The sequence below is a fragment of the Podarcis tiliguerta genome (assembly GCF_965153285.1).
Source record: "Podarcis tiliguerta genome assembly, chromosome: 2".
NCBI classification, from domain to species: Eukaryota; Metazoa; Chordata; class Lepidosauria; order Squamata; family Lacertidae; genus Podarcis; species Podarcis tiliguerta.
The window spans coordinates 120,987,096-121,003,425 of NC_139535.1; the positions used below are offsets into that span (position 1 = coordinate 120,987,096).

Sequence of the window (16,330 nt, forward strand, 5' to 3'; positions counted from 1 at the left end):
GTTTGGGAGACCCAGTGCTGCAGGACTACATGGTGCACTGGGCATTCATGGGGAACAATTTATGTATGTGCCTCCACATCGAAATTTAGGGTGCAGATTTATTAATGTGGCTTAGAAATGTCTTCACGGACCAGAGGCGGCTCTTGTGGGATTCAGAATGGGAGTCTTTTCCAGCCCTACTTGGAGATGGCAGGGACTGAACCTGGGATCTTCCGTGTGTCAGACAGAAGCTCTGCCGCTGAACAATGGCCCTTCCCAGCATCTGACACGAGGCCAAGAATCTGGGGGGAGCTTGTCATAAAATGCATCTCTGCTCTTCTTTTCCTTAAATGACAACCTGGTGACAGGTCACGTGACCCACCGCATGACCCAGTTTTGTCTTTCCTTACAGTTAAAAACCCTCCAGTGGAATCTTCTCGATACCTATCTGTGCCTCCTAAAATCCCAGACAAGATGGGATTTGATGAGGTGAGGAAAAACAAGCAGACCTGTGTGAATGTGCTTGAACGGCATAATCTAAGTTACAAGATTTAAGCAGAGAACAGAATTTGACCGACCCTTGATTGTCATCATCTCCACCATCATGTGCATCTGCTTCCATGGGGTCTGGGCGATTTCCTTTGGGTTTGGGCTAGTAGAGGGCAGTTTGAGGGACATTTTCATTGGTGGGCTGTGATGCTGCTGCCTTCAGTCACCCTGCCTTCTGAAAGCCAAGTTGCAGACTTCCCTAGTTCTCTGACTTCTGGAGCCTTCTTTGTTCAGCTCTGCAGATAGATCTTAGAGTGTAGTGCCATAGGGGAAATGTCTAGACATGAGAGAGCTGGTGCCAGAATCCCAAGGGGATGAGAGTGGACTGTACCACTTCAGACTACAGGTGTGTGTTGCGAGTGTGGAGAGGAAGATCGCCTTTTATAATGCCCCTTGCATAAAAGAAAACTTCCTGCAAGCAAAAAGGTTGCAGCCCAGCTTATTTCCTGCTTTGCTACTTGGCCATTTGCAGGGAGCTCAGCATCTTCTGCCTACAGTCTGAAGTGATTCAGAGTCCATTCTGACTCTCTCCTCAAAGCTCCGCTACGTCCTTCGGTTGCCTGCATAGCTGTGGCAAAGCCTGGGGCGCTGCTTTGCTCCCTCCTCTGCCTTTCTGCCATGGTGGGCCATTGCTCTGCATTCTTGACGCCGCAATGCTTTCTTTCCCAGGTCTTCATGATTAACCTGAAGCGTCGGACCGACCGCCGGGAGCGGATGCTGCGGGCGCTTTATGAGCAGGAGATAGACTGCAAAGTGGTTGAAGCTGTGGATGGCAAGTGAGTGCCCGCCTGGGACACAGACAAAAAGCCACAGAGGGAGAAGGGCGAGTGTTCAGGGTGGAATAGGGTGCTTGACCTTAGCCATGCCAATAGCCTGTGTACTTAGGGGCCCAATGGTGTTGTAGTGGAATGGGCTCACACTCGCCATATCTAAAAGGAGGGGCTGTAGCTCGGGGTTGGAGCCCCTGCTTTGCATCCTGCAGAAGGTCTTGGATCTGCAATCAAAAAGGCTCTGGGGCAGCAGGTTTGACGTGAAGGGTCTTCTGTCTGGGACCCCCGAGATCTCCGGCCAGTCGTGGCCAAAGCAGAAACTAATCTGCCCAAAGACAACACCCTGTGCTCTTTATCTTCCTTGTTTAATCTTCGCTTGCACAGAGCAAAAGATGTTGCTGCCAAATTGCTCACAGAAAGTAAGAAATAATAGGGGAAGTGAAATCTTGCATTGGAGAAACTTCAGCGGCTGTAGAAAGAAGTAGGCAAGCTTTTGAGTGGCACACAACCCTGCTTCTTGGGCTTGACTGCTTTTCTGTTCTGTTCAGTGAAGAACTCTGTGCTAGCTGGAAGCTTCTGCACCAACAGAAGCTGATCCAGGGAAAGAGAAATGTTTTCTTCTTTCTGCATTATTTTTCACCCTAGATCACACAGCCATATATCTTTGGCATGTATCTCTGCCGCTCTCTTCATGAATAGCTTGTGTTCTACTGACTGTCCTTTATTCTTTCATTCCATCTGTCCTCAGAGCAATGAACACCAGCCAGGTGGAAGCCTTGGGCATTAAGATGTTGCCAGGTTACAAGGACCCATACCATGGGCGTCCACTCACCAAGGGGGAATTGGGTTGCTTCCTCAGCCACTATAAGGTTTGGCAAGAGGTAAGTGATGCTCATCATGTCAAACAGCGGCCATTTTTTAATTATTTATTCAGGGGCGGTTCCAAGATGGCAACGGCTTAGCAAGCAAGCTTCGAAGCTCCGCAGATAACAGGACTGTAATTAGCGCTGGATGCTACCCAGGGAAGTAATATTTCCTTTTTTCTTTTTTTTTTACTTCCCTACTTTTAAACTTACCAACCTATTGGGATTCTATCAGCACCCTCTTATCTATGCTATGAGAAACACCTTGGGCAAGTTGTGTGAAGCATCCTGGGCAGGCCGCCAGCTGCTAGCTATTAACCGCCAGCTCCCTTTTATACTTTGTTCCTGGAACTCCTGGCAGTCACCTCACAGATAAGCTCTTAAATTGAACAAACTGAGCACTTTCTATTTTTTCTCTCTTCTTCGGTTAAGGAAACCTCTCCTTGTTTACTCCCCACCGCAACACTATGCCTGCTAGTAAACGCTACAGGGACCCGGAGGAAGCAGCTCTCTCACCAGTCTAATTAGATTCCAAACAATCTAAAATGGAGGACTTTTTTTAACAAATCTGCTTTTACAGTTCCAACAAAAAAACGATTTTCTCTCCTTAAAGATGATTATGAATATGGGGAGAATACTGGATCCAACAATGGGGCAGGTTGACCCTGTGCCTCTAAGAGAGGAAGGAATAACAAGTAGGGAGAGCACCCAATTAACTCCAAATTCAAAAACGGTTGAGCATATCTTTCAACAAATTAGAGGTATTGCCTCTCAAATAACCCAATTATCCAAAGAGGTCCACAGTTTATCAGTTAATAACAAGCAGGCACTAACAGAACACCAAAGTACCAAAGTGAAATGGTGACAAGAACAGACCCCTAAGCTCGATATAGAACGCACAGAGGCTCTTAAAACAAACTCTTCTTATTTAATCTTCCAACCAAAAAAGATCTGCATGACAGTTTGTGGAAGGCCAGATCAAACTCCTAACTGGAAAGGTGCCTAGCGTCCCAAACGACATTTATCAGGCTTACTTGGCATTGGACTTACAGAGATCGACTTAGTTGGGACTGAACTCTTGAATACCACAAACCAAATCCAAAAATTATGTTAATGTCAAACAGCAAGGCATAGTCTGTCTTTTCAGGAGATTAGGTCATCTGTTCCCAACCATGAAACGCTTTCAAAACAGGTGTATATGTGTGGTTCTGCACAAGCAGTTAAGGACTGCAAGACACAGTACTTGGCACAGAATCCAGTTCCCAAAGAATCTCCCCTTTCATTGGGGGAGTAGGCAAGCTTCCAATCCTCCTAGCTAGGCTTCAAAGTTTGTGGCCCATGGGGTTGAGAGATCTCTCCGTAGGACAGGGATGAGGAACATGTGGCTCTGGGGTGATGATGGGCTACAAGTTCCATAATCCATTTCCTCATGTTGACTGGGGCTGCTGGGAATCTGGAGGGCCACAGGTTTCCCATCCCCACTATAAGATTTCCAGAAAGTGTGTGGGGCTTGTGTACCATTCCATGCCTAATTTACATAATTCACACAGGTTGCAGAATTCAGCATTTTGTGTTGCAGAATGTGGGTTAAGGTGGCATGGGATTTCAGTGAGTGGATGTTTTAAAATGGTAGTTGGTAAACACAGTGCCTTCTCTGGCCTTCTTGCATACTGAAGAGCTCACGTAAGTGGCCTCCTTCCGTGTGGAGCCTATTGAATGCTGCAGATTAGCTTTCTGGAAGTGACTAAGATCTGGAAACAGAAATGCCTTTCTACAGATGCAGATCTGCAACCTTCCATTGGTCTCCTCATCCTTTTTGAAATGGGTGAAAACGGTTCAGTTTAGGCAACAATTGTATTATTGTATTATTGACCCAAGATACAGATATAAAAGGAGATGAAGCAATATGCATTGGACCAATTTCTATCAGTGGAGAAACATGGGGGCTTTAGTGTTACACAGAATTCCAGAGCTGTCCCTGTTGTGCTGGCACAAGTGGGATGCTGGCCTTATTTTGGCACAAGAGCCAGACTTGGGGTCTGCTGTGTGGCCTTGCTTGCTTGCAGTCTTCCAAAGCAGCAGGAAGGAATCCCTTAGAACCGGATTTCACTGCATTTTTAGTATGTGCTGCCACCTCTTGGGCACATTGGATTATTACATCAGCTAGAATATGGAAAACATTCATGGTGTGATGATCTAGAAAGGAAAGGGACCTTTAGGGGATATTTGCCACTCAAAATCTGAATGCCAGTTTTGTTTCCCTGCTCTGGGAGACAGAGCTACATACAATCTTACAGGGCTTTGTATGTGCTGTGGTTCTGAAAGACTGCAGAAAAAGAGTGCTGAAGAATTGAGAATACCATCCGCCTTCTGAGAATACAAGCTTTCATTTTTAAAAATAAAAAAGCAAGTTTCTAGACCAGCCTTCCCAATCCTTGTGTCTTCCAGGTGTTGTGCTGATGGGACTGATGAGAGTTGAAATATCTGAAAGACAAAAGGCTGGGAAAGGCTGGTCCAGACCCAGCCGAGCTACCGGTTGGGGGGTCTCATCAGTCCCCTGCATGACTTCTTGCCCCTCTCAAACTCAAGCCAAGCAGCCAAAAATAACTTGGTCCAAGAAAGAGCAGATTTAACCCCTTGAGCACCTTAGTGAAAAAAACAGGATGGAAATATTTTCATTAAATAAATGAATCAATAAACAGTGACGTGTGCTGATTTTTGCTAGGTTGTTGAGAGAGGCCTGGAGAAGTCGGTGGTGTTTGAGGATGACCTGCGCTTCGAGATCTTTTTTAAGCGACGCATGATGAACCTCATCTATGACTTAGAAGAGGAGGGCCTGGACTGGGATTTGATGTAAGTACGGAAGTGCTGACTCGGGCAGCGGGAAGTCTTGGCAAAAGCATCCTTCAGTGGGGAATGTTGTATGGCAGAGTTGGGCAACATTTTTGCTTCTGGGGGATTCATGTGGGCAGGAGCGGGGAGTTAAGGGACCAGCATCCTCCCTGCTCCCTTTCACATTTACACGAGTTGGGTGGCCATCTGTCATCGATGCTTAACTTGAGGTTCCTGCATTGCAGGGGGTTGGTCCCTCAGGGTCCCCTCCAACTCTAAGATTCTATGATATCTGCCCTGCCATTCACACTCATAGGCACCTAGTTCTCCCCATGCCTTTCACTCCTGTTCACGTGCCTCACACTCACACTTTAATCTCTGCAGCACTGTCTGCCAGGAACCCCATTAGCAGTGCAGGGACAGCAACCTTTTCCCTGCTGATGGCTGGTGGCTGAGCAGCCGGGGGGGGGGCCCTGGGGCTTGGTGGGCTGCATGGAGAGCAGTGGAGGTCTGCCTGCAGGCTGCCCCCATGTGATTCAAAGGGAAGAAGTGTCATGATCTCAATCTCTGCTTGCCTTTAGTTACATTGGCCGGAAGCGCATGCAAGTGGAGCATCCTGAGAAAGCCGTGCCCCACATCCGTAATCTGGTGGAAGCGGACTACTCCTACTGGACCCTGGCCTACGTCATCTCCCTCCAGGGGGCCCAGAAGCTCCTGGACGCCCAGCCCCTCTCCAAGATGCTGCCTGTGGACGAGTTCCTACCTGTCATGTTTGACAAACACCCTGTGTAAGGTTGGGGCTGGGAGGGGAAGAGGGGCCTGTGGCCTTGGGCAGGAAGGAGCAGGGTACTTTGATTATTAACACACCCTTGGCACATGAGATGTAGCTTCTTAAAAGAGGGAGATAGAGAGGAGTCCCTTGCTGTTTTCTGTTGGATAGAAGTTGTTGGCATTCATCTGTCTCAAGACAATGGAATTCAAATGGCCAGGGCCTGCTCTAGCTGCAGAGTCTTGTGACTTGTAACTGCTGCCTCCTGCATTGCTTTTGCTATATTAGCAGCACCGAAGTGACCTCCCTGGGACACACCTGGGCAGTGTGTATGAAGGACCTGGGATGCCCAGGCAACAAGACCTCTTGGCCTCACTGATGTGGTCCAAAGGAAAGCAGATCAAGACGTTTGGCACCAGCTGGACTGCAGTAGTTGCTGGAAGGAGGCATACAAGGCGCCATCCAGTACACTCCACTCCAGATTTGTGTAGTGTTTACTCCTGAGCCTTTTCTTCTCCCAAATATGTATCACAAGGCAGCAGGCCCTCCTGATTTACAGAAGGATTTTAAGTGGCAGCCTGTTGGGCCAGAAGGATGGCCGTGCCTGAGCTTCCTTCCACAGTCCTGTCGCACACCTCCTCTTTAGTTTGGCATGGACACCTTTGCTTTTGTCTCATCTGTAGGTTCTGTCCTGGCATGTATTTTTTGCTTGGAAAATTGTTTTTGCTCTCTTGCTCCCTTGCCTTGTTCCAAGTTGGTTTCTATCTTCTTTGGCCATGCCATCTATCTGAAGCCAAGAACACTGAGCAGCTGAAGTGGATTTCCCTCAGTGTGGTTAGATCAGGGGTAGCCAGTTCAAGAGGTTGCTGGACTGTTGGCCAGGCTGGCTGGGGCTGATGGGAGCCAGAGTCCAAGCATCTGGACAGAGTCCAAACAATGTTCAAAACTCCCATTGTTCTAGGCACATTTTGAGATACAGAATTTCATCAGCGCAAGCAGTTTCTGAGCTCTGGGCACAGTAATGCACCTAAGATTTCAGATTAGAACTGCAGAGTGGAAGGAAAGGAGGACCTTTTTCTGCCTCCCTCTTTCCAGCTACTCTCTGCACACTGGTGAAGAGACCCTCTTAAGAATATTTGGGGGGGGGGCAGGGGAAGGACTAGACCATGTGAAAAATGAGCATAATATTTTAGTTGCAGTTCATTTTCAGCCATGTATTCTTGTTATAAAAAAAGCACACCTAGACATTCCGTTGTTGTGCCCATAACCGATCTTTAAGGTGCAATCAATACCTAGAAATCAATACCTAGAAATATATATCTCTGATCGTCCTTCCAGAAAAGTATAGTCCATTCCTCCGTTGTTATTTTTAAGTTATAAAACTTTTTGACAGCCCGATCCCAGGCTTGAGACGGTAGTAAATTAGGTCGTCTTTTTACTGTCCTGCAGGTCTCAATAATCCATCAAAAGTATCTTCCCCTGCTTCCGAGGGGGGGTGCAGAAAACTTAAATGATGAAAATTTATACTTTGCAAAGTACTTTTCAAAAGCTCCAGCTTACAGCGGCTTTGCTTTGATCTTTCTGCAAAACGGAAGGTGGGCTTCCTGTTTAAACCTTCACGTTCAAGTGCCAAATTCGGATATTTTGTAATCGAATTCCGTTTACTTATGAAGTTTATTTAGGTCCGAATGTCCAAAGGTTGGCGCTTTCTGGTAACAGCTGTGCGGCTTCACTCCCTGAAAACAGCGGTTGATTCGATGTGCCGCGCCACTCACCCCACATTGCTCCGGAGACCCGAAATCGGGTCTCCCCGCGAGTAGGGGAGGCACAAAAGGCATGTGCCGAATCCCAAGCCCACGGTCTTCCTCCGACCGTGGTTTTTTGCAGGTCTCCGCCTCGCTGTGGCGGTCAGACCCTTCTTTCCAGAGAGCGGTTTCCTCCGAGACGGAGGAAATCCGCCATTATCCAGACGCGCCAACCCAGAAGCCCCGAATCTAGAGTGTTCTAGAACATAACAGCTGCCCAAGGAGCTGAGTCTCTCACAGGAAGACAAGAATGTGAAAAAATACCTAACACTGAGGAAACCTAGTCCAAATAAGCAAGATGAGTGGGGGAAGTTATATTAGCAGAAGATATTTGTACAGTAGACCGTTGTATTCACCGAGAAGTGAAATTATGAAGTTTCATGTTTCTAGCTTGTCAGAAACCTAAGACAAACTTAGGTAGTGAGGAGAAGGCATTCCTTCTCTTCAAAGGGGGTTCATGGTTTGCCTCATGTAACTCCAGGAGTCATACTTTTGTGCAGTTAGTTGTTTGACTGATTTACACATGTGGCAGAGATGTATCTCCAGAAGCAGCTCTTTTCATGTGATGTTTGTTCTCCTACAGTTCTGAGTATATGGAACACTTTGAGAACCGGAACTTGCTGGCCTTCTCTGTAGAACCGCTGCTAGTCTTCCCAACGCACTACACAGGAGACGATGGTTACATCAGCGACACGGAAACCTCTGTGGTGTGGAACAATGAGAACATCAAAACTGACTGGGACCGGGCCAAGTCCCAGAAGATGAAGGAGCAGCAGGAGCTGAGCAATGAAGCCAAGAACTCTAATGTGCTCCAGTCCCCTCTGGACAGCACAGCTCGTGATGAACTATGACCCTGCTGGGGCACAGATGAAGGGGGCTGAGCAGGAGGGCATGGTGTGGCATGAGGCGGGAAGGGCTTTTCCCTTTCTCAGGGTTCATGGGTTGCTTCCCTCGCTTTTCACTGTGGGGTCCACATCTTTCATCACACCTTGTGGCAAAGCAATAATGACAAGCTCCACTCCCTCTGCCATGCGGAGCCTGCAACAGAAATCGTTTGGTTTACTTAGCTGTGCCATCCCCCACCTCTCCCACCATCTGTTTTGGAAGTGGTGTGGGTGAGATCTTTCCATACTCAGTTGTGTAAGAGAAGTTTTATTCTTTGAAGAATTGGTACTGGCTCATACAGGGAGCCCTATATGTTCTGGAAGAAGCAAGAGTGGTTAGTCCTTGAAAAAATGTGGGCCAGACTTGCAGACTACAGCAAAATGATTCTCTGTGTCAGACAAACCATTTATCTTGGTGTACGTTTCAGACCTTTCCAGTTATTTTTATATAATTTTTTTACTGGTGACAGTTTCAGATCTCATTTTTGTGGAATCCTGATTCCCCTCCCCTCCCCTTTCTTTGTGCCTTGTCTGTGCTGAGATTGCAATGCCCAGTTTCGATGTGGAAAGTCAGAAATGTCCTTGTTTCCTTTGGGCTGATGAATGTTTTTCATACCATGTCTCTTGATTTGCTCTGTAGAGACACAAAGTGCCTTGGTAGATTGTAGCTTTCACTCCCCAGTGGTCAGAGATGCATGGTGGGAGGTGCCATCCATTGTGGGAGGCATAGTTGGAACCACATTTCCCTTCATACATTGTGACAAGCAAGTATAAAGCATTGCCCTTCAACTTGTGGGACAGCATTTCAAGGCAGGTTGCGCTTGCAGCACTCCACCATTATTATTATTATTGTTCGTTTTCAAAATAAAAAATGTGGGGCTGGGGAAGAGAGGGTAAAATATAGTTAATTAAAATGAGCCTCATGTTGCAGATCAGAGTTAAAAAGGTGGGCCCCAGATCTGCATGCTGAAGACTATTAGTCCAAGGGCTCCTGAAGTTTGGAGAACTCTGTGCTGAAACATTGGAACAGGTCAATGGGGTAAAGAAAGGGGAGAGGAGGGAGAGGCTTGCAAGGTAGTGTTAGCGATCCTGTAAGGAACATTGGAAGGTTCTAAAAGACACAGCTCAATGTCAGCCTTGTTGCAGTTTCACCCATCCTGGAAGGACATACCACCATGATGCCCCTTCTGGTGACAGCAGAGGTGCCTCAGAAAGCATGGTTGTGGCATGCTAGCAAACATCATCCAACTCTGAAGCAGATGGTGTGTGATGCATCATGTCAGCAGGTGGAGGGGTTGCAGCTGGATGGGATGGGAGATCCCCAGCAGAACTCTTCTATCACATCAGGATGGTGAGACTGTGGAAGTTCTGCCCCCAGACCTCTGTGTATTCACTTACTCACAAGATGCACAAAATCAAAACAATTCACAAAATCAAGTGCCTTGCTACTTCTTGCTACATGAGATTATACTACACGAGAATTTCCTGCACAGCCCTATAGTTAGCTGCATTCTCTCACTGCACCCTCCACTTCTCAGCAGACATTTTGCATCTGATACTCTCCTCATTCAGAGGTGTATATTCTTCAGCACATGGTACTTGGAACAACCTTGGACTACACATTTCTTCTGCTGATTGGAGTTGGATTGGCAGAACTACACCTGTGTTGCAATTTGAGCAGCTTTATTTAATATCCATAGCGACGCGGGTGGCGCTGTGGGTAAAACCTCAGCGCCTAGGACTTGCCGATCGCATGGTCGGCATTCGAATCCCCGCAGCGGGGTGTGCTCCCGTCGTTTGGTCCCAGCTCCTGCCAACCTAGCAGTTCGAAAGCACCCCCGGGTGCAAGTAGATAAATAGGGACCGCTTACCAGCGGAAAGGTAAACGGCGTTCCGTGTGCTGCGCTGGCTCGCCAGATGCAGCTTGTGACGCTGGCCATGTGACCCGGAAGTGTCTGCGGACAGCGCTGGCTCCCGGCCTATAGAGTGAGATGAGCGCACAACCCTAGAGTCTGGCAAGACTGGCCCGTACGGGCAGGGGTACCTTTACCTTTATTTGATATCCATAGGCAGACTTGTGGTTGGTTTGATGTTGTATATAGGACACACATAATTTAGGATGTGGTGTGTAGCAAAATGCTACAGATGTTGCTTGGAGAGGAAGGCGGTGATGGAGTGGAGAAGAACCTCATACTGGTCTTTCCTCTTGAGTCATTTTGGATGGGGCAGTATGTGCTGACCTCACCCTTGTCCCTGTTGCACAGGGAGGCCAAAAAATGGAACCAGCCGAGAGGTAGAATGTGGTTTGTGGGGATCAAATGCAGTGAGAAAGCACCCCCCCCCTTTCTGGATGTACAATTGGGTTGCAATCCACCAGCAAGTGGGCCATAAGCTTGTGTGAAGCTTCCATTAATTTCAGTAGGGCTTAAACAGAAGATTAGCAATACAGTAGATAGTACCCTTAAATAATAGTAATAAACCCTCAAAGATGCAAGTGACTGGCACCAGCCCAGAGTGATCAATATTGTTGGTACCTGTTTAAGCCTTATTAGAATCAGCTTTCCTGGGTGAACTTCTAGTCCCCATGACGGCTGAGGTGGGTTTGCAAATTGAATTGTACCAACACACTTATGAGGGTAGAAAAATAGGCCTAAGTAAAGAAATCATCGCTTCCATTTTGCTGTTCATCTTAATGACACCTGTAGACCAAAGCTTTTTTTCAAGTTCTCATGTCTGAGGTGCAGAACCTTGAAGCAAAAGAAATAACACATTAGGGTTTTATTTTTGTGACCATGAAATGATGCACAAGTTGTATTAATACAACTAAAATAGAGCTGTATGTTATTTGTTTCATCTCCTTTGAGCAATCAATACACTAAAATGATTTGGCTGTTGTGTAGTCCCTATCTGCCTTTTCTTCATTATATGTCTGTGATGGTGATGAGATTTTTTTGGGGGGGGGGTCATTATATACCGTACTTATTTGAAAGTCAGTTTGTCCAGCATCATTGGTCTTCTCTAGCAGTCTGTTGCCACAGGAAAGTGTTGGATATGTTTTAGGGTGCATGCTTAGTTCATGGCACCAGTGAGGTGCATCAGCATTGCTCAGCATGAATGAAGTGTTTGCTTAGAGCAGGGATGAGGACTAGTGGCCTTCTGGACGTTGCTGGACTACAGTGCCCATCCCTGACCATTGACCAGGCTGACTGTGGTGTCTGGAGGGCCAGAGGTTCCCTGTCATTGGCTTAGTTTCGGTTCACAAACAATGGAATTTGGAAAGAGTTAATTGAAGGTAAAAGGTTTGAAAATGCTGTATTAGATGCATACGTGCCATGACCTTTGTTTTTCATTTTTGCCTTCGATGCTACATTATTAGCTCCATTAGAAAGAAGAAGGGCCATACAGTGATCAGTGGCTTGAGCAGTCTACTCCCAGTTAACAGAGACTCTCCTAGATTTCAGGCTGAGCTCTTTGCCAGCCCTGCTTCCTGAGATCCTTTTTGACAGATGCTGGAGATTGAACCTGGGGGATCTCTGCAGGCAAAAGCCCCACTTTTCCATATGTGGAGGCAAGGATTTCAATATTGTCACCTCTGCCTCCACCATGTGTTGAAGCATTTCCCAATCTGGTGCCATCCAGATGTGGCTGGTATTCAGCTCCTATCATCCTTGATCACAGGTCATGCTGCCTGGGGCTGATGGAGAGTTTTAGTCCAAAGTATCTGGAAAGCACTAGATTATTGAAAGCTGGTCTGTTGCATGAGCTAAGCGTATATCATAGAACAGATCTCTCCAAACTCTGTGTTGCAACACGTTAGCGTGTTGGTTGCAGTGTGCAGGTGTATTGTAAAAACACTCCCTGCACTCCTGGGACTGGAAAAGGGTTTAGTTTACCTCCAGTTAGCTAGTAAAACTGAATTACTGTGTTGTGAAATGACGCATGTCTAAAAAGTGTGTCATCAACATGGAAAGTATGGAAGGCTCTTTCATAGAATCATAGAGCGGGAAGGGACCCCAAGGGTCATCCAGTCCACCCCCCTGCAATGCAAGAATCTCTGCTAAAGCATCCATGAGAGATGGCAGTCCAACCTCTGCTTAAAAACCTCCAATGAAGGAGAGTCCACCACCTTCTGAGGAAGTCCATTCCACTGTCATGCTGATAGAGTCAAAAAAGAAAAGCAAGTGAAAAATAAGCCCACGTTTCAAAAACATCTGCAGATAGCCATCTTATGAGTCACTCCTGCTACGGATGGGGGAGGGTGTCTAAATTTATTACACAAATATAAATCCCTGCTGGTCTAGAGCAGAAATGTGTGTCACGAACTTTTCATAACGTGTTGGTGCAGAGCAGTTTATACATCCCTTTCCTGTTTTGCACGCTCCATCCCCTGAGGCTGCTTCTTTTTGGGTGCTGAGTCAGAACTTTTCTGCATTTTCAGCACAAATGGAGATAACAAACACGCTGGTGGCTGCTTGCCTTAGGAACAGCAACTGGGAGAGGGAAATTGGGAGCCAGGGTATATGCATGCTTGACCTGTTTCCTACCAGCTGCTTTTCTTGCCATCATATTTATTCTCATGGCTTCTCTTTTATGTCTCCCTAAAGCTCCATAAGCTTCTATTTTTATGTCTCCCTAAAGCTCCATAAGATGACTATTTCATCTACACACCAACTAATTTTGCAACATTGTTCCTTAATTCATAAATCTTGTGTCTTGCTATTTTGCCTCATAAAATGCCTAAAAGGTCCAGTCCCAAAGCAGATTTCAGAAGTGACAAGGGGCTGGCTGGTACTTCTTCCCCATTTGATACAGCCTGATTCATGTCCATTAAAAAGGGTTTTCTTGTGTGTGTGTTTCTTTGTGGCTGATTAGCTGCTCTCCCTGTGCAAAGGTCAGAGGGGGCAGGGTTTTTGTTGAGGCAGGTGATTAGCTGTGGGAGGAGCTTATCAGAGCTAGCAGTTCAATCCATCTTTCAGATTTAGGGGAGCTAGTTTCAAACGTTTGTTGGGGGAGACCTAGGTTTTTTTGGGGGGGTATTTGTCCTGTCTTCACGCTTTTTAAGATAGAGGACCACTGTAGCCACCCCCAACGACATGTTCTCAAGATGGAGGGTGAGGGAACAGCAGCAGTCGCCTGCGGTTCCTGCGCAATGTTTGCCATCTTGCCAAAGGTTGCAGGCAGCTTTACCTGCAGCAATTGTATGTTGATTGCCCTCTTAAAAGACAAAGTCCAGCAACTGGAGGAACGTGTAGCTACGCTCCAAAGAATTAGAGAGCTGGAGCTCTTCTTGGAAGCAACAGAGAACACCGTCTCCACCAAGGAGGAGACAGGGGACACCCGTGAGAAGGAGGCTAGTTCACAAGCACAGGTGCCAGATACATGGAGAAACGTGACTCAAAGAAGTAGGAGGCCCAGGATTCGCTCTGATTGTTTAGAAATACAGAATTGCTTTGAAGTCCTCTCCCCTAACATGGAAGACGAAGAACAGACTCCATTTGAGGATCTCTCCCTCATTACAGTCGATCAGGTATATGAAGACAAGCAGCAAAGTCAGTCCTCAGGGAATGTGCAGGCGACCTTGGAACGGACAGCTCATGGAAGAACCCCGACCAAACCTAAGAGGAGGCGTGTAGTGGTGATAGGGGATTCCCTACTGAGGGGAACAGAAGCAGTGATCTGTGGGCCTGACAAGATGTCTCGGGAGGTGTGCTGTCTCCCCGGGGCTAAGATCCAAGATGTAACTGAACGACTGCAAGGAATCATAAAACCCACTGACAAATACCCCTTCCTCTTGGTTCATGTGGGAACCAATGACACTGCAAGCAATAGCCTCCAGAAGATCAAAAGAGACTACGAGGCTCTGGGCAGGAAACTGAAGCAATTAAATGCACAAATTGTTATCTCATCTGTCCTCCCAGTTGAACGACGTGGCCCAGGGAGAGAGGGGGAAATAGTGGAAGTGAACAGCTGGCTTTGCAAATGGTGTAAACAGGAACGGTTTGGATTCTTAGATCACGGACTGCAGTTTCTTGAAGATGGACTTCTGGCAAGCGATGGGCTGTACCTCACAACGGTTGGGAGGAATGTTTTTGCCAAAAATCTCAGAAACCTCATCAGGAGGGCTTTAACCTGACTAATGTGGGGGAGGGAGACAGTGCTCCTGAAGGTAGGTGTCTATCAATTGATGAAGATGATCATCCAAATGTCATAGACCAAATGGAGCAAACAGCAAGCAGACCTAGTGGTGGGAGGAAAAAATCCTTAAATAGGAGACACGGGGGAATGATTAATGGACTTCAATGTCTGTACACTAATGCGCAAAGCATGGGAAATAAACAAGATGAGCTTGAGCTCTTGGTACAGCAAACTAAATATGACATAATAGGCATTACTGAAACCTGGTGGGATAAGTCCCACGACTGGAATGTAATAATGGAGGGATACAATCTATTTCAGAGAAACAGACCAGACAAGAAAGGAGGAGGAGTGGCGTTATATGTCAGGGATGTGTATACCTGTGAAGAGATCCAAGATTTAGAACCTCAAAGCCAAAGTGAGAGCATTTGGGTCAAAATTAAGGGAGAGAAGAATAACAGTGACCTCATTGTGGGAGTTTACTATAGATCCCCAAGCCAAACGGAGGACATAGATGATGCCTTCCTGGAACAGATGGCCAAGCATGCAAAAGGAAGGGAGATAGTAGTAATGGGGGACTTCAATTACCTGGAGATTTGTTGGATGTCAAACTCAGCCAAGAGCATAAGGTCAAACAGATTCCTCACTGGCCTTGCAGACAACTTCATTGTCCAGAAAGTGGGAGAAGCAACAAGAGGAACAGCCATTTTAGATCTGGTCCTAACCAATGTTGATGACCTGGTTAGTGGGGTAGAAGTGGAAGGATCATTAGGCGTGAGTGATCATGCTCTTCTGAAGTTTACTATACAGCGGAAAGGAGCAGCCTAGGACTCAATTTCTTGACTTTAAGAAAGCCGACTTCATAAAACTTAGGGAAGTGCTGGGTGAGATCCCATGGACAGTAATACTAAAAGGAAAGGGAGTTCATGATGGCTGGGAGTTTGTTAAGAGGGAGATAGTAAAACCACAACTTCAGGCAATACCAATGAGACGGAAACATGGAAGGTGCCTAAAGAAGCCAGGGTGGCCATCTAAAGAACTTTTAACTGAGTTAAGATTTAAAAAGGATGTGTACAAAAAATGGAAAAGGGGGGAAACCACCAAAGAGGAATTCAAACAAATAGCCAGCACGTGTAGACACAAAGTCAGAAAAGCTAAAGCACAGAATGAACTCAGGCTTGCTAGAGAGGTTAAAACCAACAAAAAGAGCTTCTATGGGTATGTTCGTAGCAAAAGGAAGAACAAAGAAACAGTGGGGTCACTCAGAGGAGAAGATGGTGAAATGCAAACGGGGGACAGAAAGGGCTGAACTCCTCAATGCCTTCTTTGCCTCAGTCTTCTCCGATAAGGAAAACAATGCCCGACCTGAAGAATTTGGAGCAAAAGATTCAGCAGAGGAAACACAGCCCAGAGTAACTAAGGAGATAGTACAAGAATACTTGGCTAGTTTAGATGTATTCAAGTCTCCAGGGCCAGATGAACTGCATCCAAGAGTATTAAAAGAACTGGCAGATGTGATCTCAGAACCACTGGCAGTCATCTTTGAGAATTCCTGGAGAACAGGCGAAGTCCCAGCAGACTGGAGGAGGGCAAATGTTGTCCCTATTTTCAAAAAGGGGAAAAGGGAGGATCCAAATAATTACCGCCCTGTCAGTCTGACATCAATACCAGGGAAGATTCTGGAGCAGATCATTAAGCAAACAATCTGTGAGCACCTAGAAAGGAATGCTGTGATCACCAATAG

The 16,330-nt window shown here is 46.6% G+C and overlaps 1 protein-coding gene across 2 annotated transcripts in view; it reads left to right on the forward strand.

Moving 5' to 3' along the window:
• The window catches only part of COLGALT1 (collagen beta(1-O)galactosyltransferase 1), a 28,258-nt gene extending 16,912 nt beyond the window's left edge, over positions 1 to 11,346 (forward strand). The window contains exons 7-12 of one of the 2 annotated variants that reach the window (XR_014508266.1): positions 392 to 468; positions 1,198 to 1,304; positions 2,047 to 2,179; positions 4,887 to 5,014; positions 5,575 to 7,090; positions 7,746 to 11,346. Coding sequence is in view for 1 of the 2 variants with exons in the window: in XM_083428250.1 (XP_083284376.1) it covers positions 392 to 468; positions 1,198 to 1,304; positions 2,047 to 2,179; positions 4,887 to 5,014; positions 5,575 to 5,781; positions 8,151 to 8,418 (920 nt within the window). In the remaining variant the exon portion in view is untranslated. The remainder of the gene's footprint in view (positions 1 to 391; positions 469 to 1,197; positions 1,305 to 2,046; positions 2,180 to 4,886; positions 5,015 to 5,574; positions 7,091 to 7,745) is intronic. The other variant, XM_083428250.1, reaches the window with a different exon arrangement.
• Positions 11,347 to 16,330: the final 4,984 nt, after the last annotated feature.